We start from the raw sequence: 22,927 nt of genomic DNA, 5'->3' as shown, positions 1-22,927 counted from the left end.
TCTGCATATTTCTTTGTTGTTGTCGAGGCGTCAGCTGACGCTGGCATATATTCAATACATTTCCTTTACGCCTGCGAACTGGAGCTAATTTGTTTACTGTCGGGACCAGCCATATACCCTGTTTACATATATACGGTTTTCGGGCCAATTTTCCCTTTCCACCATTCATTTGTGCCAGCTGGTCAAACAGTTTTCATAGTACACAAAATGGTTTTCCATCGGGTTGGAAAGAGAAGAAAATGAATTTTTAAATTCGGACCGAAATAACTTTTTTAATTAAATTTCTGCCTTACCCCGGAGTTGACTTAATGCCACGGAGTTTAGCTAATACTTAAACAATTAGTAGGAGAGAGCCCCCGTCTTTTTCTCATTTTGTTTTCCTTTGTCTCTGGCTTTCTGTTTAACTTCTTGTGTCTTGTTTTTCCTGCCAAGTTTTTGTTTTCGCTGGTTTACCTTTTTTACATATCTTATTTTAAGACAAATAAAATCCTGCCGCTGTTCTTATTTCAGCTGACTGCTGAGATTTGCTTGGCTTAACAAGTTAATTAGGAATTAGATCTTACGTTATATTGAGGACCTAAATGGTTTTTTGCGGACTTTCTGTGTTTTTATTAATAGAAAAATGACCATCCATTTTCAATCGAACAGCAGCAGTCAACAACTATTTCCTGCCGACTTTCAGGACAGAGTAGTTACCGATTTATTTTATTTCAATTTTTATAACAAGGGCTTAACCTGAATGCAGCTTTCCCGCAGCCGGCACAATCGAATGTTTTTGCTTCGCTTATTGTTAAACAATTTACAGGCTTAGCCTGGAATGCACAAAAGTTGAACAAAAATGTTTTCATTTGCATTGAGTGAGCGTTTATTCATTGCCATATATTAATTAACTATAAATTGAAATGGATTCCCCACTGCCTTTCGCTTTCGATTCAATTATTGGCGGCAAACAAAGCAAAATATTTTACAAGCGAATTACTTTTGATACCATTCAATATTTTTTGTTATTACTTTTTTTACATCACAGAACGGGGCAATTAGTGAAGAATAAAAGCAAGGTTTTCAAAAAAACTGAACTCTGCTCGTGACACACTTTTTCACATCGAGCCCAAATAAAGCTTTTAATTGTTGCCAATGGATTAAGGGTTCACTGTGCGTATACTTAATGCAGGCCAAGTTAATTCATATTGATGTAAGCTTTAAGTGTGTGGATGATGTTTTTATAAAACCACCTGCTTTCAATAGGTAAATAATTATTACGTTATTTAATCGTAAAACTGAAAATATAAGAAGAGCAATTTAGCAATTTAAAATCAAAAACTATAGTTTAATAGTAAATTTGTAAATATAAAGTGGTGGTTATTTTTAGTTGAGAACTAAATTAAAATCTCCATTTCATTAAATTGTATCGGTTTCAGACAGCTCGTATTCATATTGCCTACCCCCGCTAATAGTAATTAATGTTGCCTTCACCATCACATATCTATAAATTGTTTTTGGTGTTAAGTTTTTTTGATAAGCAATTAATTGAAATATGATTGCCAATTAAATGCATACTGATGACCCACAACCAGTGGCATATTTTAACATTTAAATTCATAATTAATGCAGCTGGCAATGCAAACTGCGTGATAAAATAAAGGCAGGTCTTTAATTAACGTTTGCGGGGGATAACGAAAACCAGTGTCGTTCAGTTTTTGACGGAATAAAAGAGCAAAGGCTTGTCACGTGCAGTCTAGTCTCAACAACTAATTGAAAGGCAGACGGAAGGAAAAGTAAACAAAATGTCCATGCAAAAGCTGTGAAGAGGGTGGGGGAAGGCCTACAAGGAAGGCAAGGGAAAAAGCAGGGAAGGACGGAAAAAAGTGGAGCACAGCTACCGACTGACGACGTCCTTGCCCATCGTTATTATCCTGTTATCTCTCTAATAATGCCTCAGAGAGTTTGTAATTAAATTTTTCAAACACTGACGTCGCCCAGAGTGGCTGACAGAGACTTGCGATCCGCCGACCAGAGATGCAAAGATACAACGAGGAGGGTATTCAGATACAGATACTCACATAAAGAACGTTACGCGCACGAGTGCCACTAGTTAGTTAGATAATAACGCTCAACGGAAGCCGCTCAAAGCGGAAACGGAAGTCAAGTTAAGCGCACTACTAAACAGATACTCCAACATGGCAGCGGGGCGAAGCGAATGGAATGGAAGACTGCAGGAGGAGGACACCAGATGGAACAGGACGGATTGATTGACTGGCGGAGCGACGTGAACAAAACTGATTGAAAGGGAATCCAAATGACTAAACGAACGAGTGGATTGAGTTATGCTCAATCCACTTTTTAAGTCTCTTTTTGCAGCCAGGATATTTATGAAAATTGGACATCAAGGGATTCATCCCGAGCGTATAATTGTAGGTGCTTCGTGTCTTTGTAAGAATCTGTGAAGATCCTAGTGATTTATAAGATTAATTGTCCATATAAGATATCCCTTAGTAGTAACAAGTAATTTTTCGTTCTATTTATATTACCGAACCTAGAATAAAATGACCTTTTTTATATATAAAAATAATTATAAAAATAAAAATGTTTAATAATTTACTCAGAAATGAACTTACTTAGATGACTATTCTTTGTGAACATTACATGTTGTTACATATTTTCATTTCGGCTTTCAAGGACAGTTCAGTTTTTCGAGCTTTTTCGATTTTATTGGCTTTACTTTCTAGAATGTATGCAGAGCGACGAACCCACGCAAGTACAAATTAGTTAGGTAGAACGCTTGGGACCTTGTGGGAGGGACTTGGTGTCAGTCTGGCAGCGTTCTACCCTCTTCCTTCCGCCAGTGCAACCGCAGACCGGCAACGCAATAGTCAAGTCACGTCAAAGGCAGTCTGGCTCCCGAGCTCATTTCCCTCTTTTCGATTTTCCGTCTGCGTATTTCATTCGCTTTGAATTCGTCCGATGTTCTATTTAAATGGTTGCGTAATTGCATAATTATGGGCAAATGTAAGTTGAAACTTGTGGTCTGACCCGCTCTTTTGTAAACAAGACTTCCACAAAGAGTTTCGGTATTTGTTGTGGGAGGAAAATTAATTCGGGGGAGGGTATTGAGGGAGGTCACTGAACCGACAGGGAGCTTTGAAGCTCGAGAGCTGTAGGAATTCGGTGGGTAGGGGATGCTATATTCAGAATATAAATGACACTCATAACTCAGGTTAAAGAATAGAAAAAGACCTTTGGGGTATCAAGGAAGAGGAGATATTTTCTCATGTAGGAACGACAGAAGAGAGATATTTGGGTACAGTAATGTGCGACAGTGTGGACTTGGCAATATAATACCTTAATTACAGAAAGAGGAAGCTAAACCTGGATGGTTAATTAAACACGCATTTTGGAGACATTATGAATACAAATGTTTTGATACCAAAATTTAAGTCAGACAGCTAAAATAAAGAGGATTCACTTCACCCAGAACCATTCCTTCCTCCTCCATGTCATAGCATACCGCTCTCTGCTCCACCTTAGAATTAGAAAACAGCCCCAGATGTCAAGGATTTAATTAAATGCTATAAATCAAATGCCTGACAACTTTATGCAAATACTGTTCAACCATTTCTAGCCTAAAGTCAAAATACATGCGAAATACGATAGCAAACATTTACACATTTGAAAAATCAACACATAAAAATAAAATGCAGAGTGCAATTTATTTGGTGGTAGAAAACAGAACATTTTTGAGGAAAATAGATGGCCAGTTGGGAACGTTTTCAAATACCCCTCACGTTTTTCAATTAAAACCCCGTTTCCTTTCTCCGGCGTCCTCTCTATCTCTTCTTATATTTCGCCGAATTCTGTCTTTTGCTGTCAGCAGGCGACGCGTGAAAAAACGCCAGCAAGGAAACGCACTCGCGTTTATTTCCGCTAGGCAACCGCGTCGGCACGTGATTTGCGACGAATTTTCGTTTTTGTTGATTTCTGCCGCTGTTTGTTCCCGCGCTTGCGGCCAACAATTGGCAATTTAAATTTTGCGGTCTAACATTTATACAATACTTTTTAAGCGCACTTGGCTCGGGTGAAAAGTTGCATTAAAAATCGTTGTGCAATGTTTAACTTGAATCATGCATGGTAGTTATTTGTTCTCCACTTTCGTCAATTTAAAGCAATTAGTTTAATTTCTTTTGGAATTTTTCAATGGTTCAAACTTGTACGGTTTTTTTAATTGAAATGAAATGGATACATTTAAAAACAAAATTTATTGGCAGTACATTTTGAAATCAAAAAACGCGAAAATATTCTAAAATTGAGTTGACTTTTGGTATTAAGTGCAAGCATTGGTAAGCTTCTCAAACGATTATAATATTTAGATTAAAATTGTATTTAAACGAACCATTTTCACATCGTTTTAGTTTTAAATTGGGAATTAAATTGCCTGGCTCCGGACCAGCCAGATAACAAAAACACTCACAAATTATGCACAGGCAATAAAAACGAAATTCACTTTGCCAACCATCGCACACCCCGCGCATACTCGCTTTTCTCAGCCAGGAGGCGCCAGCTGGTGCCCTGAAGAAATCAAAACACTTATCAAATATGCATTGCGCATATTAAAAATCAATTAAATATTTACACAAACACACAAAATGGCGGCGGCCGAGAGCACTTAAAATGACGGCCACAGCAACAACAATGGTCGTTTTGAATTTAACAAAGGCGGCGGGCACTGTAATGTACTATAATTGAGCCAGCAGCAAATATACAAAGGCGAAATGGAATTAAAAATTTATGATGGCTCAGCTGTTGTTGTTTACCGGGGCAGAAGCCATTGCCGGATATGCAACAAAAGAAACATAAAATTGTATTCCCCAATTTAATTCAATGTCTGTTGCTTTTTATTTATATTTTATATGTAAGTACTCAGTTAGAAAATATAAAAAATAAAAACAGCCTGTTTTAAATTATTTTCTAAATTTTGTAAGCCGACTAAGTTAGGTAATATTGTTATTTGAACGACAGCTTACTGAACTGAGCTTATTTCCCAAGCAGAACTAGGCGAGAAGCAATTACTCATACCAAATAATCAATTTAACCCATTGCTTTGGACCAAAGATAACTGCGTGCTTTTCAATAAACAAAACCATTTCCCAATATATTTTTTTTGTAATAATCTTCCAAGTGCCCCAAACTTTAGTTTTCCATAGCCTGGCAACCACTGTAACGGAAATGGAAATTGCAATTGCAAAACAGACGCGCGACGTGTGAGTGTGCGAAAAGCGAGGGAGATGGCAAACGGAAGGGCGGAAAATGGAGAAAGGCAGTCAAGGCAGCTGCCATTGCTGTTGCTGAAGTTTTGCATTTCCGGTATGCAAACACACACAACACACACATCTATAGGGGGAGGGAGTGAGCAAGACACAATCTAAAGACGTAACAATGTGTAATTGTTGTTGCCCATTGATAAAGCTTAACAGTCAAAAAAGGCGAGAGAGAAACCAGCCACAAAACTCATTTGCATTTAACACGTTGACACACAGCAGGCAGCTACAGTGGCATGTAGCTACATACGACTAAGCGACTTGACCGTAATGCAAAATTTCACTTTAGAAAGCCAACGGCAAAAGTTATTAATTGAGCTTTCAATTGCCTTTCTGAAAATTAATATCCTTACAACATCACTCTACCGTAATGCAAAAGTCAATTTTAGAAAGCGGCCAAAATTATAAATTTACCATTAAATTGTCTACCAAAAAAATATCTTAATATTACTATTGAGTGTCTTTCGCATTCATGCGGCATCAACTGCATTTTAAAATAATTAATTCAACATTGCACTCAAAAGTAGTCAAATAGGTAAACAAGTTATTTAATAATAATTGTTTTTAGTTTTCTACTACTTTTGTGATACATGGTTACACACTCACACCACGCACTCCCCACATTACAAGTCCTTTTATATGTAAGAATACCCTGTTTATATCATCTTAAATATAGTAGATTTCTTACTTTGATTGCACTGTAATTTACAAGAGGCAACAGTGAAAATCGAATTCCCGGCGAAATCAACAAAGGACAAAGGCCAACTGAAAGCCTTTGATTGCGACTGTTATCATTTGAGCCTGTCCCTTCTTTATTGCACACACACTTTTTCACATAGATTTATTTTCCACTTTGACTGATTGAATTTTCCTCGGCGCACCTAATTGTACACTTTACCGAATGACAGAGCGAGGACCGAAAATAAATAATTAAAGAAGACCGGCGGCTCCTCGTTGGTAATTCTTTGGGTTAATTGCAGAGTTAAGTAAGAGTTTTACAAAAAGAGTATTGCCTACTTAAAAGGGCACACACTCGCTCAAAGCGTCCGGACGCGATAGCGGTAACGACAACGGCTAACGACAATCGACGAGGACGAACGACGAGGGATAACGCCGCTGATCAGGACATCCGCACCGTTTGAAAGCACGATTTATACTAAATACTGCCTTCGCTTCGGCACCAGATTCGGCGAAATTGTCAAATTGAATTTCGCACACTCACGCAGAGTCCTTTGGCGAAGGTCCTGCAGGAATTGGCTCTCTGTTTACAGGCGGCAAACGATGTGTTCTAAAAACCAGAGCAAATATATGTATTCTCTCTGGGAAATTTTCTCCGATTCGGTTTCGGGTTCGGGCTATGCTTCGCGATTCATCATCTCTTCCACATGTTGCCATCATAGCAACCTGTTAGACTAAGTTCCTTCCCCTCCAAAGATAATAAGTCTTTCGATTCAGTGAATGAAAAAAGCTATGATAAAGACATTTATTAATAATGCATAGCTTCAATAAGAAAATAAATAAAAAGGAAATAGAAGAAGTTGACGAGGAAGATAATTTAGAAGGGATTTTAAATTTATAAACTGTTAAATTAAATACTTTAAATTAAATACTTTAAATATAAAACTATGATTGCAGTAAAGCAATTTATAAATTTGAATTGTGTAATCCACGTTATTTTATAGGTAAACCCTATTTTTTGTACACAAAAGAATTATTCGTATGGTTTCCAAAATAAAATCTTATTTTATTAAATATATTTTATATTCTATTTAAATAATATAAACAGGTTTTGCAATAAAATGTAGGGAAATGTTTTAAGCCTTCGAAGAGAAAAATACCATCAACAGAAGAGCGCGCATGCGTCGAACTTGTTAACGGTAATGGGAAATTTTAGCTGACGAATCGGTTGGGTAAAAATGGTGGTCTAAAATAGACCAAAACAAGAAATCGTACGTACAAAAATGTAAACAATGAAGGCCTGGAACAAAGATAATGTTGAAATGCCGATGGGGAGGGTCAAATAATTAAAAAATACTTTATTTTCCCATTTGGCCACAAAACATAAAGAGAGGAAACGCTATCAAATACCCGATTCTCAGTCGAGAGAAGTGCGATGGAGATGGAGATATACCAGCAGCAAAGCGACTGTTCCCAAGACTGCACAGTTTTTTTGAATAAACCTTTTTACTGTATAATCCTATTAAAAAAATTATATTTACATATATGCATTTACTTTTGCCATTTACTTTTTCCCGAAACCATCAAACTGTTAGGATGAAGGCGCGCTTTTTAGCTAGCTTTCTAGTTCGCGTTCAAACGGACGGACAGGCATTGCTAGATCGACTACGCTAGTGATCCCGATCAAAAATATGCATACTTATAGGGACGAAACGCTTTCTTCTACCTGCTATATACTTTCCTACTAACCCTTACCCTTTTACTCTACGAGAAACAAGTGTAAAAATGTAAAATGAGCCAGCGAAACTTAAAACGGTTCAGGTTATAAATTGTCTATTGTAGGTGCACTGTAATCCCTAAAGAAGCTAAAAGTCTACCCATTAATGCAGACCCTTTAGGTCATCCCCACCGCAAACAGCAACCGACTAACCAACTGATGGACAGAACAGGACAACAACAAACAACGACAACAACCACAAACGTTGACAACGAACTGTGCGGCCAGCCGAAGAACAAATGCCGGCAACTTTAACCGCGAAAAAGGAACAAAAATGTCAAGGAAAAAACAAAAGCAAAGCCTAGATTTAACAACAAACTCTTTCTGAATACTCTTGTTTATATCACCCAAACTTAGTCTTACTTATCGAATGAATGAGTCTGTGGTTGAATATTTTACTTTTCTTTTTAGTATTTTTTATATTTCGTTTAAGAGTTTGCTGAACAATCAAGATATCTCTGAAAAGGGTACAACCACGCAGTGCAAAGGTATGAATGGAGCAAGTTGAAGTGGAAATGGAGTGCATCTAACATCATCAGCAACAGCAATGGGAATGGGCACTGAACGTGGCGATGTTAAACCTAGACGACAATAAATACGCAACAAAAACTACAACAGTAAGCAGGGAAAGGCAGGGGTAATCAGGTGGGAGGAAGGTACGGAAATCCGAGGTGGAAGAACCACCATAGCATCCTCCCTCTCTCTCACACTCCTCGAGCCATATCATCGCCGCATCATGATGTAAAAACTTTCCCGGCTCCCGCTTTAACCCGTAGGAAAACCTCTAACCCAAAAGCCCAAAGACCTCCGATTTTCCACCTCTCCCAACTGGGAGTCTGCCCTTTAACAGAATTTTTGTTTACAAACTTTTGCTTGTTTGTATATTCTATCCGCACGAAGGACAGGGAAGGGGCAAAGGACCTCAAGCCCCATCGACTAAGGACTCCAGCTTCCCACCATCCACATTTCCCCGCTCTGTTGACTCTTTCTGCGGCGACGCGACGCCCGCTAAAAGTTGCGAAAATTTCGCTGTTTTTTTATATTCTTTTTTGTTTTTTCTCTGACGCTTAACAAGGAAATTCCTGATGCGATTATGAGGCTCTTGTTAAGGTGAGCCAGAAAAATGGAAGGCACAACCAGATCGCATGACACAGAGAGCGGAAATTCCTTTGTGGTTGCTGCGGTCCGCCGTAGCCAAAAACTTGATTGGGAAGTCGGCGAGATTTTACTATATCTACCAAAAACAAATGTGGAAGTTCACGAAAACTTAATTATTGTTGCAGGTGCAAAACTTTTATCCCCACTTACCTAACGACTATATTAAGATTTAATGTATGTATAATAGAAAGGGGTAAAATAAATCGTATTTTATATTGATAATTGATTTTTTCACGCTCTTTGGTTTCACAAAATAAAAGTATATGTTTTTACTAGCATTTATATAATTATTTTCATCTTCTGGGTAATAAATGTCTAGAATGTGTATGCCTTCTTCCCAAACCTTTTACTCGCAATAAGAAAGAGGAACTCAAGATACAATTCAATTAGCCGGAGCTGGATCACATACCCATGAAAGTACCCCAAGAAAATGGATCGAATTTCGTAACTGGGCAGCTCCTTGAGAACCCAATAAACTTCTTGAGGTTCAGCAAAAGAGAGACCGCAGGAAAATGCACTCAAAAGACTAGGTGACATCACACACCGCCCCTTTTTAACCCGCCCACCTCGGCAGCGACCACACAATGCAATAACGCCGACAGATTACAAAGTGCACATGTGGTAAGCTCCCGAAGTGGTGGGCGCGATGGGGAATGAAATACCGGCGGAGATGGGTTCTGAAAATCCATGCAAGGAACAACAGGAACAAAGCACTTGGAACCTTGCGGTGAAAACCTTGTGCTTGGTCCCCAATGCCCTTTCTCACTAAGTTTCCTCAACTATCAACAGTTCAAAACTTAAGCAATCATTGGGTAAACGATAACATAGATACGATAAGTCTTGTTCATTTTTGAAAAAGTGAACATTTAAAATCCAAAGGTATGGTAAATGTGGTTTAAAAAAAAAAATTTTTTTTTAATTCAATTTAATCATCGTTTAAAATAGAAATAGAATAGAAACTGTAATAGACCCTGAATGTAATTTCTGCCACAAACAGTTGAATTTTGTGATATGTCATCTTCAAGTTGGTATACAGTGATTCTATTTTGGTTTGAAATAATAATTTTCAGTTTAGAATTCAAACTTTTAGAGCTCCTAAGCTGATTATTGAAGTAAGCTGATTATTGAGGAAGTACTGCGAAATTAAACATTATAAACTTTGAAAAGATTACATTTTTTTATGTTTAGGAGCATTTTAACTGTAAACTATTAATTTAATTCATATAAATTCAACTGAATACACATAACCTAAAAACCTTATTTTTGAAAAAGTAATTATTATAAATGCAATTAAAGAGTACTAGGAAATTCGGCTTTCTGTGGGAGTGTTCCTTCTCTAATTTGGGTGGTATATTGCCGAACTCCATTAAGTTGACGCGAAGAACTTTGCGTTTGTGGTCGCTGCTTGTTGCTCATAGCGTGGTTCTTGTTGCTCTGAGTGTCCAAAATGTGTAGTTGTCTCCACGAACCTTCTCCTTGAAGTAGCTAGGGAATGGAAAAAGGTAGTAGGGGGAGGTCGACAAAGAGCATTCTCATATACATGTTCATGAACAGGAACAGACGCCCACAGGGGAGAATATTCCCCTCCTTTCCAGAGTCCCCAACTTCAATGCACAGATCAGGGCCCCCGAAGCTCTGTTGACGAAGCTTCTCTGCTCATAAGACTGACCTATGACTACCTCTACTCACCGTCATGGGAGACTTATGTTGATTTGATGACAAAAATTTTTCAAAGAAATCATACGACTTACGCTTTAACTATCTTTTTTAAGTAATTGAATTTCAAGCCCTCAATTTTTCTTAGATGTTAAGCAAGAACAAGGTGTTGTTGGTAAGTAAAAGGGTTAAAAAAAGGGAACTGAGTCTAAAGCCTAGGTGGCTTTTTAGTGCGGGGAAAAAAAGAAAATTGCAAGAGACTGTTTTCCTTTTCCTCCCAATCTATCCATTCCAATAAGCTGCTGGCGGAAAAAATTTCTGCACAGGGCCTTTTACAAAAAATATCAACGCACCCTGCGGGAAGAGAAGAGCAAGCGGATGAATCTGCCACACTGGGGGAATAAGGACTCTGAATTGGGGGGAGAGTCGGAAGGATGAACCGTCTCCACATACAAAACAGATAAATGGTAGCAAGTTTTTAACAAAACCAACGGAACGGGCAGTGCATTGAGCTCATACACTTCCTGCCCATGCATCCTCAAAGAAAAATTAAACGAACTTAGTTCGAATAGAAGATACTCGGTAATAACACTCATAAATCCATATTTAAAGTATACTAAAATTTTTTTTTTTTATCGAAAGTCAATCACTTAAATGTAGAAGCGTATGTACAGTTAACATTAAACATTTAATATTGTTGCTTTATAAAAATTATATATCATAAATAACACGTTTTATAATATAAAACTTAGCATGTAGATATGCGTATATACGTCTGGCTGCCTCCAATTCCAATTTTGTTGTCTAGTGTTCTCAGTCAACAAAAAATGGTAAGCCATTTTTATTTTTGTGTTATAAACCTGTGATTTCTTGATGTGGATGGCCATAACTATTGTTACTTTCACCCTTTTAAACGATGGCATGGTAAGCCACATAATATAATACTACTACGACACAATATACCCTTTCAATCTCAAGTACAGGGTACAAAAAGAAACCAACAGCGACAACATGTAAAATTATGCGTCAGTAGGAGGGAAAACTTTATGGGGTGACCCCACGAAGTGAAAGAAAGGGAGAATCGCAGACAGAGACGGTCCAAGTGCATTCAATGTCCCTCAAACTCACACAGAGATAAAGGAAAATCGCAGGGGGAGATGAAAAACAGGCAGCCAAAAGGCGGAACGAGGCAGGGCAGAGGCACGCAAATATGCCAAAGCTTGCAGAGACAACAAACAGGAAGTACGCATTTCCTGCACCCGAGAAAGAAAAGAAAAAATAAAATAAAAACATTCCAAGGAGATGGAATGGCATGGGGAGACGAAGAAATCAGGGGAAGAATCTGAGCAAAGGGAAGGGCAGGCGAGACACAGTAGAAATGTCGCGACGACAACTTTTTGACACAAAAGTGCCTTAGTTTTCCAGCCAGTCGCCCTTCGCCGTGAAATTAATTGAAACTGGCTAGACCTCTGGGGGAGGGAATGAGGTAGCCTTGCAGACTTGATCTTGACACTGTCCCTTGGCAATGTCCCTGAACTTGCCAAATACTAGAGCTGCCTTCACCTTCGCACAGCACTCAGCATCGTCTACAAATTTCACAGATACGGTGATAACTTGCATTCGGGTATCGTATAAATTTTATAGCATATTATAATTGTGACACATTTACTTTGATAAAAAAATACTTTTATTTTACTAGGCTTATTTAAAAATCGGTTTCCTCCCTGTAGCGATTTTGAAGTTTTTTTTTCATGGACCTCTGAATTTCCGAACAAAAAGGTTCCTTTACAAAACAATATGGTTATTATGGGTTTATTTAGTTAAGCAAATACTTTCAATCTAACCATGCTAGTATATACTTTACACATAAAAAAATGACGTTGCCCTTTTCTCTTGGCCTTCAAATCAAATGGCCCATCGTTTATCACAAATTCAAACATTTTCATTGTTTTTTTAGTAAAGCTAGGTATGATCCACACTATGTATAAAAGATAATCCTCTAGCTCTTCAGAATTTGCGATAATTAAATGATTAACTAGTTTATGTATAGATTGTGAGGATGAATCCACGTTTATATAAAAGTATTTCATTTATTAAAAAATATAACAATTATTTACAGTCCCAGCTTTAAATAGAACAAATTTCATATTAGGTAAAGTGTTTAATGAACTATATAACAAAAATATATTTTTCAAAAAAATTGCACACACTTAAATGATTAGTTTAAAAATGTTTTTTTTAATGATTTTAAGAACGTAACCAGAGTTTCAAAGTACGAATTTCGAATGTCTCTGTACTTGCAAGTGTCCACTCAGCGGTTTTGGGCACCTTCCCCACCAAATGAGTTTTGTGTCACAAGTTGACCCGGCCAAGATTAAGTGGGCGTTTAATTTACCAACTCTCGACGTTCTCCGAGGCCAAAACACCCCCGTAAGTCCCTTCTTTCCGGCACCCTCGTCTATGAAAATACTGCGTTAATGTAATCCACGCTCCTGGCATTTCCGTATGCTTCCGTTTGCCTTTTCTTCATTGCTTTTTATTTTTGGGAGTTTTTTGTGCATGACTTTGTCCTTGGCAGTTGCCTCGTAACTTTGCCACTTGGATAATCCCTCTCCCCTACTGTTATGCTATTTTAGCTTAATCAACAAAGTAAATAAAATGTCCTGCCGGCTGACCCTTGGTCGGAGGTAATTTTCTGCCATAATTTTATGAAGTTCTAGGCTTAACAAGTTACATATAAATTTGTATTTTCGAATAAATTTAACTTATTTTTTGGAAAAAAATGTCACTAAGGAAAACCTTTTTGCGTAAGCATCATTTCGAAAAGATTTTATGCAAGGGTAAACATGAATGTACCCCCAATCAGAAGCACGAAAAAAAATGAAATATTTATATTTATGGATGTCCTTTCATAAGCCGCATTAGGACTATACACATTTTTAACCATAACCACAACTCATTAGGTTCTTTTGAATCCACCGCACACATGTTACCATGGAAACTCCAGAACTAAATCAAGCGAATTCACTTTGATGTGCAATAACAATATGCCTCATATGGGGATAAAATGAGGAGCTAAAGCAAACCAAACTGAGAATTGAAAGCTTAGCTTCCTTTTTTGCCTCGTTCCAGTTTCCGCCACTGCAAGGAGTTAGTTGTCAACACGGTCCCCCGTAATTATAGAGTTGCAGGGCTTAAACAACACCACAGGAACTTCCACAACTACGGTAGCATTTTTAGGACTTAATTTATTAGTTAATATTTAGATAAGTACCGAAGTCTGTGGTATTTTAACTAGAACGGTTTTAAAAAGTTACAAAGAAATAAGAAGAGAATAGTTACATGAGTCATGTTTCATTATAGCGACTTTTTTCGTTATCTGTATTCACTGTGTTATGTAACATTTAAATTAAAATACAATCGGAGTTTTTAGTGAAATACAATTTTTTCTATCCGGCTCAAAAAGTCATTTAAATTTTGGATCTACGATTCCACCCGCCAATGTACCGCACATCGGGACACATTTCATTTGCTTTCTAATAATTTCTGTGGAAAATTCCGATTGCACATGTGGGACTTTATATTGACAGCACTGTGAAACCAATTAAAATGCTGCACTGGCTCTGATTATGGCAAACGACAACGTTCTGGGGAGTGGCGGTGTGAATAGATTGGTATGTGTCAAGTAAGCGCAGTTAATTAGTGCGAAAATCACTTCAGTTGGCTTGGGATATTTTTTCCTCTCGGATTTCTTTTAAGCTTTTTTCGTGCCATTGTTGTTCTTGTTGTTATTAGTGCCACCTCCAAGGTTTTTCCTCGGCGAATTTTCACGTTAATTGCTCTGCGTCCTGCAATCAGCCGGAAAACAGAAGCAGAAGCCAGGAAAGGCAGCTGCTTGCAGGCGAGCTAAGCTACTCAGGGATTTACTCAATTTGTTGTCACTTCATTCCACCATTTATTTCGGGTTTCTTTGTTTTTTTCGTTTATATTAGACAATTATTATATGGCAGGGAAAATAAAGTACCTTAAAAACCTATTTGAAGAAGAAATGTTTTAAAAACCAAAAACAATTCCTTTACATGAAACTGCATTTAAATATAGATTAACATATTATTTTATTACGTAGCGAAATCCCAGAGTTCTTTAGACAATCTAAATAAGTAATCTAGCTTTTTTTATAAATAATTTATGTTAAAGCTGCAGCCGACTTAAATCTAAGGTCGGCTACAAGAGCCACATGATCTGATGGAAAAACAGCCGACGGTATGGCAGTATTGGCTTTCAACTCCTCCTCGGTGGGCAGTGGAACATTCTTCAATAACTCAAAGCGATCGTTTTGGTAAAATATATAGTCCAAACAGCCCGAAAAGAGAGTTGTATAGTGGGTAAACTCTGGCGCTCCATAGGCCGACAACATTTGAAAAGGCTGCGAGAGCTCCACGTTCGAAACCGCTTGCTCGGGATTACTACGCCAATCTTCCAGACTTTCGTCTGCAAGTTGCTCGGTCATCAACTTGTAGATCCCACACTCCGGAACGCTGTTAAAATCGCCACAAAATATCAAACCAATATTTTGAGGACTACTTATATTAAAATCGTGTACTGCTTTACTTATTATGTGCTCAATATAAAGTGTAGAAAATCCCATTTGCAGTAGTCGAATGTGATCGGCGTCAGGGTGAAAGTATAAATGCGTGTTAGCAACGAGCACGTACTTGTCAGTTTCTTTAATCCTTAGCAAACAAGTTTGTAGAGTTGTAGACCGATCACAAATTCTTTCTGCCAATTGAGAGTTTGCTTTGATCTTATTCCAAAGGCTGTTGAAAACGGGCAGTTTGGGGATATTAGGACCTAAATGCAGAACTTGGGAGTCCAATAGTTCAAAGCGCGATTTCCGAAAGAAAACTGCCACTCCTTCTGCACATTTTCCTTTCGGGGCCAAAATGCCATGGAAATTATACGGAGGTTGCTCTAGTATTTCCCTTAGATCGAAATCAAAAATCCGTTGATCGACTTCTTGAAGGCAGATGAGATCCGCCTTGTAGCCAATGATTTCGTTGATGAGGAGTGGTTTCCTATAATCTATTTGCAGATATTTCGATGGGCAATACGAGAATAGAGTACTTCCGGCGTAATCACTACTCGCATACAAATCGGCCAATAAATTGTAGCTTACTACCCGAATTTCGTTGGAGTCACTCAAGTAATTCGGAGTGTGGCGGTGTCGACTTTGAAATGGACACAATCCTGGGGAATCCTGTACAGCAGAGCTAGCAACCTTTTCCACCACAGGACCATCTATTCCCTGTTTATTTCTCGGGGTTAGCACAAATTTTAGGAAGTAACCGACATCTTGGGGCGAGACTAGGTACTGGAATCCCTCTCCGCAGACTTCCCAATGGGTATCTGTTGGTCGCTTCGCTTTGTACCACACTCCTTTGCTGTACTGACGGTCCCCGAATTGAATCTGAACATTAGTCGGGTATATCACGAACCCTGCTAGTATGCAGGAGGGGAGCTTAAGGGATGCAATCCAGGGTGGATTGAAAACCATATCGTAGACGGTATCCACCACCTGCAGCTTAACACCAGTGAAATCTTTACTGAACAGCTCGGCAAATGTCAGTTCGTTACAACTTCCGTCATTACTGTCACTTAGAAGCTTCACATTTATCTCAGCCGGGGGTTTTCCGGACTTCTTTGAGGTTTTAGCAAGTCTATTTTGAATATTGCTTTGAATCCGAGCCAATACAGCGCCAATTGGCTCATTCATCTGACGACGGAAATTGAATTCTCGGTCAATGCGTAAACTGGAGTTTGCAAAGCGGAACACAATGTCTAGCTCCTTGCTATCACTTGCATTTCTGAAGTACACTTTTTCCATGCTGGAAGAGCTGGAAGAACTGCAAAATCTGGTCAGAAATGAATCTCTTGTCTGAGTGAAACTTCCGACAAATAAGTCGGAGTATCGGGTTTTGTGTCTTAAATAACAAACAGCAAGACTCTTTGCACTTTTGGCAAGACCCATCAATCATCCAAGGTTCCAGGTCTGCGAGTTGAGTAACGATCAGTTAAAGAGTGTCGTTGGGGGATGAAGACTCCGTTTGTTTACTTATTCACTGCGCCGGTATATCTAAGAAGTATTTACGTTAACCAAGTTTAAGGGCTGCGCAGACCTCGTTCCAACTCACGTTCTAATATAATATCGCGATTACTGGCGATTTTAATTTCCTGCACTTCAAAATTCAGCCTACATGAAGACGAATACTTCAGGGAAAACTGCTCCGATTCCGATAAAACTGAGAGAGTTTTCCACTTTTCTGCTCTGCCACGCTGTGATCAGCTGTTCACTTTGGCATTCACACCGAAATGAACCACAAGCGCCGCACAGACAAACAGCTGATCTTGAAAAGGCTTTTACCAAACAGTTCCCACCCAAAAGCTTGCGCGCAAGCTTTTACATTTAAGCTTTTCCTTGGTAATGATTTAATCTGTTGTTACTGTGCCTTATAAACCCCACATATTTTGTTTAGGATTACACACAAAAAGCAATGCGCACTAAAAACAAAACAAGACAAAAATAAAACATTTCCTAGAAATATCAAAAAAAAAAAAAAAACTTCAAACAAGATCATAAACGGTCTTAAAATCAGCGCAAAATAGGGATTTAGTTAAGCCAGGGACGGTAATTATTAAGATTCTTACCAGTTTCTCGTAGAGTAAAAGGGTACACTAGACTCGTCGGAAAGTATGTAACAGGCAGAAGGAAGCGTTTCCAGCCCCATAAAGTATATATATTCTTGATCAGGATCACTAGCCGAGTCGATCTAGCTATGTCCATCTATCCGTATGAACGCTGAGATCTTAGAAACTATAAAAGCTAGAACAGCCAAACTTGGCATGCAGATTCCTGGGCTTCCTGCGCAGCGCAAGTTTGTTTCAGCGGAAGAAAAAAATTTTATAGTTGAGTTCGCCGGTAAGTGGCGCCCTAAAATATCGCTTTCCTGATCATAAAAATGTGCCACGCCCCTTTTCACGCATACAAACGGTTTAAACGCTTAAATCTTTCTGCCGCCCACATAAAATTTGTTGAAATAGACGATTTTGCTACCTTTAGCTGAGTAACGGGTATCTGATAGTCGAGACACTCGACTTAGCGTTCTTCCTTGTTTTAATTTTAATTTATGTTTTAAGTTTTGAATAATAATTATTTTAAGAATATAAAGGCAACGACATACAACATATAACCGATTTTTTACCATTTTTGGCATGAAGATCTACATATATTGATTATCAAATTAAAGACGGGCATTACTACATGGTCTAGGCAAGTTACCTTATGATTAACGGGTGTAATAATTATAAACTAATATTGGAAATGACTGAAAAAAGTGGATGTTCTCCTAAGGCAATAAGGAATGGAATATTGATAATAAGAATAATAATAAGGACAACCCGGGAGTATATAAGTGCGGATCATACATAAATAAAATAAAGATATCAGAAAGGTTGATGCATGAAATTTGTTCACCTAATCATACTAATTTTCTGATTCAATATAAATGATAATAGTATGAATCTAATTTTCTGGTTAAAAATAAATGGATTTTATTACTGTGGGTGGCAGTCTACGTAGTAACGAAGCGCACCAAAAGGGTGTGCTCGCCTTCGCACACTACTATTACATATTTTCCCACGACTACTCCATGAGTAAAGGGTATAAAAATTAAATAATTTTTTTTGTAAAAATAATCGGAAAAAAAATGTCTACCATCTACCATCTAAGAGTTTTCTTGTTTCTACTATAAACCTTGTTATTTCGTAAAATTAGAAGCAAACTCAACTATAAAACCTCCTGTTTCACTTCAGGTGAAGCTCGCGCTTCATGGCAATATCATAAACATTAAGCTAAGTGTTACGATCCAAATGAGACATGTTATCCGAAGGAAATTCAACTTTTGGCCAAGTTGGGGAAGGACAACCGAGGCGACGGTCATAAAAATTCGAAACAGAAGCCAGATCATATGAGCGTATTTGAAAACGGGGAGGTAATAGGAAGGGCGCACAAGTGCATAAAAAGCAGGAACAAGCCAAGAGATGACTTGGCCAGGGCCAAAAAGGAATTGGCTTGGCCCCGAAACAGAGTCAACAACTGTGCGCCACACAAGAGTTTGCCAAAAAAGATTGCAATTCGGAAAAAAATCAAAAACACAAAAAAAACGGAAGAATCGCATAAAACTCTATAAAGGACACGGAGGACCAAAAAGGACAACAACAAGATGACTGGCCGGGCAAACGAAACCAATTGAAGAAATGTTGCTGACACCAAAAACGAAACTGCAGGAAGACGCCGATGATGAGGATGAGTCTGGGAATGAGGCTAAGCTCGAGGATGCAGGAAGTATCCTTGGGCAGCAAGGACGTGGAGCGGAAGCGGTAAGGACAACAACGAAATTAGTTAGCACTTGAGAGAAAGCAGCTTTGGCTCAGGTCCAGGACTCGTTGCTGGCTTACAACACCTGCGGGTAAAGGAGGACTGGACTTCTTGCTAGAGATGTCACAAAGCGCCTTGATTGAGCACGGGATTCTTTAAGAGTAATACCAAAGATAAATGAAAAATTTTTTTTAATTATTTCATAAATTTTAGAAAAGTTACCAATAGTTTACATTAACTTATGCCCATGAATACTAAACAAATAATAATTTCTGTACCAAGCGTGGTATTAAAAACGAAAGCTAAAAATACAAGAAACAGAAAATGTGTCACGATATAACTGTCAACCCCTTGTGATTTTTTCTTACTGGCAATGAATACTACACATAGAACGGCCATCTCCAACAAAAATCGTGAAGCAAGGTCTGGGAGGCAGGCAGCAATTAAATAGCTTCGAGCACTCCCAACTCAATTGCAGCAATTTCAATAACCGTTGAGAACACTCAAAGGAAGGCGAGCCGGCAGGCCAGGTCCTTGCGATAATCTGTCATGCAGTCGAGGAACCCTAAGAACCCAGTGCCCCAAATGCACCCCCTCACAGGATCCACTCCTCACTCCACTCATTCCAGCGACAACTACAATATCCGCATTGGGTCTCGACACTTGAGCAACTTTCTCGCACTCACCTATTTCACTTGCTGCAGGAATTTGTAATATTTCTTCTTTTTTTCTTATTACACTTGTAAAATTTGTAGCCGAAAGCAGGGAACTGGGCTATTTCATTTGTAGTTTTCTGGGAAAAACTACTTTTTATATTTTTTTTGTGGAATATTTTATTGTTATTGATAAAATCATGAAACTTGACGCGGTACGGCCGAAAGGTTAATACATTGAGAATTTTGCCACCAAGAAGCCGAAAGTTGATGAACTTTTATAAAATTATATGTACGCTACACAATCTGATTTAGAAACACTACAACTAAAAAATTTACTCCAATATTGAACCGATTTGACATTCTCTGAAGTCAGCCAACTTGGATCACAATATTGAAATCAAATCAAAATCAAAACAAAGACTTTTTTAACCGATAATAAGAAATTGCAATTGAAAAATAAGTTTCATTTAATATTATACTAATAAATGCCTACATCGATTCGTTTCAAGCAACTCTATCTCATTCGTTGGCCAAGTCGAACGTTTGACATTAAAAATAAATGAATCAACAAATACAAAAGTTCTGCCAAGAAAGTCATTTGCTAAAATTGGCGAATCGAAAAAGAAAGTCAGGAGGGTAGCAAAAAAAACCGAAGAAATTCAATGAGGCTGAAAATTTCCTGGCGCGTTGCCAATTTAAGGCAAGAAACAAAACAAAACTCAAGTTTCTAATCAATTAAAAAATACAACAACCAGGGGGAGAGAAATCAAGAGTGGGAACGATTTTCGGCAATAAATAAATTACAACCAACAGGCAGTCAACGCGATTAAATAGAAGAGGCAACGGATGCTAAGGGGCGGGTGTCGAAGGAAGAACAAAACTTCACTGCGTCGGCTGCAATTTTAATTACGACTGCGATGGGAGCAGGACGAAAGTAATAGAAAGGCGCAATGGAAACCACTCAGCAAGACATACAAGTTTGATTCGACTCAAAGAATTCCCAGTTTTTTATTAGAACAGACTATGTTCTGACACACTGAAGGCATATTTAACAGGAGATTAAATCTAAAAAAGGAATCGTTGGAATGGACCAATTTATTGTCATTAAAGTAATTCATTCCAAGGTGTCATGTCTGTGAAAATATGTAGTGTTATATTTGTGTTTGGCACTCTTCAGATTTTTGTGGGGAAAGTAGTGGTCAGAATAAAAATAAATATACTCCCAATGAATTATTTTGTGCTACATCAAAAATGCTACTTGCTGAACGCTTACCGATCTTATTAGCTTTAAGTACCCACTGTTATATGTATAAAAAAGTAAGCTTTGGGAAAAATTATGTTTATTGCTTTACACAATAACAGCCGAACGGGGTTTAAATTTCTGAGAAATTTACACAATGATGGCAAAAGACAATCGAAAATAGAAGGTCCAGAAGCAACACGATGGTAGATGCTCTCTGTGGGAATCGGAGTTTTACATTTGTCAAAAATCACAAGCGTATCGAACGGATGGACTCTATAAGAAGGAAGCATATATCTCATTGGCTTAGCTTTGAAGTAGAAAATATTGCTACTTCCCTTGCAACCCTCTATCCCAAGAAATATATTATACCCTTTTCCGATTGTAACCCAGGGTATACCAAGGCAAAAGGCACTAGCTCAACTAATCCTTTGGCGAAGTCTTTGACAGTTGTCTTAGCTGACAAAAACAATAACATCTTCATCATCACCATTATTTCCAGCACTGTGGGATGAAAAAGCACAATAAACAAAGCAAACGAAGGAACAACAAACATTATCGCACATCATTATCGTTGTCATTCAAGGAGCGTTCCAGCTTAAAAACACGCCCCACCCCACCAGCCACCCCATACTTATATATTTGCTTTATTTTTGTGTTTAGTTAGTTTTTATGAGCGTCATTATTTTCGCTTGCCATGGCGCTAAGCATCTTAAGTGGCTCCTCCTCCCGCATTTGGCTCGTTTTTTTTGGTCCAGCATTTTCCTTGTGTGTTTGTGTTTGCATAGGCGCAAAATGTCTTCGTCAACTTTTGACGATTTTATAATTTAACTTTTCCCGGGAGTTCCTGCTCCGGCCCTCTTCCTCCTGTTTTCCCTCTTGCTAGTTTCGAAAACAACTTAATAATAAGTGAGTGTTGAGTGCTGGTTAGATAAAGTTGACTTGGTTAGAGGAAGATGGCTGCAATTAAGGAGGCAAGAGTAAGGCTGTGGGATTTTCTCGGGCATTTTGGGCTAGGCAATTACTACAAGGGATCCAACATGGTGGGCTGCGTTTATAAAGTTTTCTGTGCAGAAATAATTGTCAAGGATAACCATGGCAATTGTAGGGAAGAAATGGTGAACTAAAAGGAAAACCTATGGCAAGGATCATTGTCTTGCGTTTCGCACACTTCTCTTGGTGAGGAATGCGCTTCATGGAGGCATCCCAATACAACTTTATAACTTTTATATAACTTTTTTTCGAGATTCAAATTTGTATTCGTATTACTAAGGCCGAAAAATTTATGCAGACAAAATAATAAGGGGTTGAGAAAATCAATTCATTTCCCTCGTTGTAGTTACATTAAAATCATCTAGCAGTGAATTCGATTCCATCTCCATTCAACAGCTGAGCTTACTCACCTTTTAACTCTATACAGGGTTTAAAGTCTTCTCCCCAACTTTTTTGAAGGCTTTCTACCTTTTTCTAAGCTGGAAAATTTCATAAAACCAAGATCTGACTGGCCATCTGTAAGGACCTAAAGTTGTTCATATGTATATACCAATGAATATGGACGCATGGCACATATATGTAGTTTCAAAACCATCATTAATATAAATTTGTTTTGTCAGAGCTGGTTTGTTTTGCAGATATCAAACAAATGGCTTGGAACAAAAGTGGAACATATGTTAAAAGCTAAAGGGAAAAAATACGAAAAGCGTAAACAAGGAGCTTTTCATGCTAGACATGCGTTAAAGAAAAAATAAGAACTAAGAACCCACAGATACATCGGGGACATTTCACAAAAGTCAAGCAGTAGGGACAATAAAAAGACATACATACAAATTATGTGTAGAAAAAACTGAAAACAATGACAATTCACAAAACAAGAAAAGAACGAAGGAGGGCTCTATCTCAAAAGATTGCTAACAAGAAAAGGGAAAAATAAAAATATTTAAGCTTCTTTTCCCCCACCACCAACAATGCAATTTATATGCGAAAGGCTGAGACCACGCCCCCTTTCGTTACCATAAT

General features: G+C 38.1%; 2 protein-coding genes across 3 annotated transcripts in view; both read right to left on the bottom strand.

Annotated features, from left to right (window-relative positions):
* The window catches only part of LOC108033732 (CUGBP Elav-like family member 2), a 109,683-nt gene extending 89,658 nt beyond the window's left edge, over nt 1–20,025 (bottom strand). For both annotated transcript variants that reach the window (XR_007763488.1, XM_044094572.2), the window contains exon 1: nt 19,702–20,025. The gene's annotated coding sequence lies outside the window, so the exon portion shown is untranslated. The remainder of the gene's footprint in view (nt 1–19,701) is intronic.
* Nucleotides 14,680–16,954, bottom strand: LOC108033734 (2',5'-phosphodiesterase 12). The gene is made up of 2 exons (XM_017108285.3): nt 16,773–16,954; nt 14,680–16,714 (listed from the first exon to the last, which is right to left on the bottom strand). The coding sequence occupies exon 2, from the start codon at nt 16,607–16,609 to the stop codon at nt 14,768–14,770; it is 1,842 nt and encodes a 613-aa protein (XP_016963774.1). The 5' UTR covers nt 16,610–16,714; nt 16,773–16,954; the 3' UTR covers nt 14,680–14,767.
* Nucleotides 20,026–22,927: the final 2,902 nt, after the last annotated feature.

The sequence above is a fragment of the Drosophila biarmipes genome, chromosome 2L (assembly GCF_025231255.1).
Source record: "Drosophila biarmipes strain raj3 chromosome 2L, RU_DBia_V1.1, whole genome shotgun sequence".
Lineage (NCBI taxonomy): Eukaryota > Metazoa > Arthropoda > Insecta > Diptera > Drosophilidae > Drosophila > Drosophila biarmipes.
This window is presented reverse-complemented; position numbering and strand designations above follow the sequence as displayed.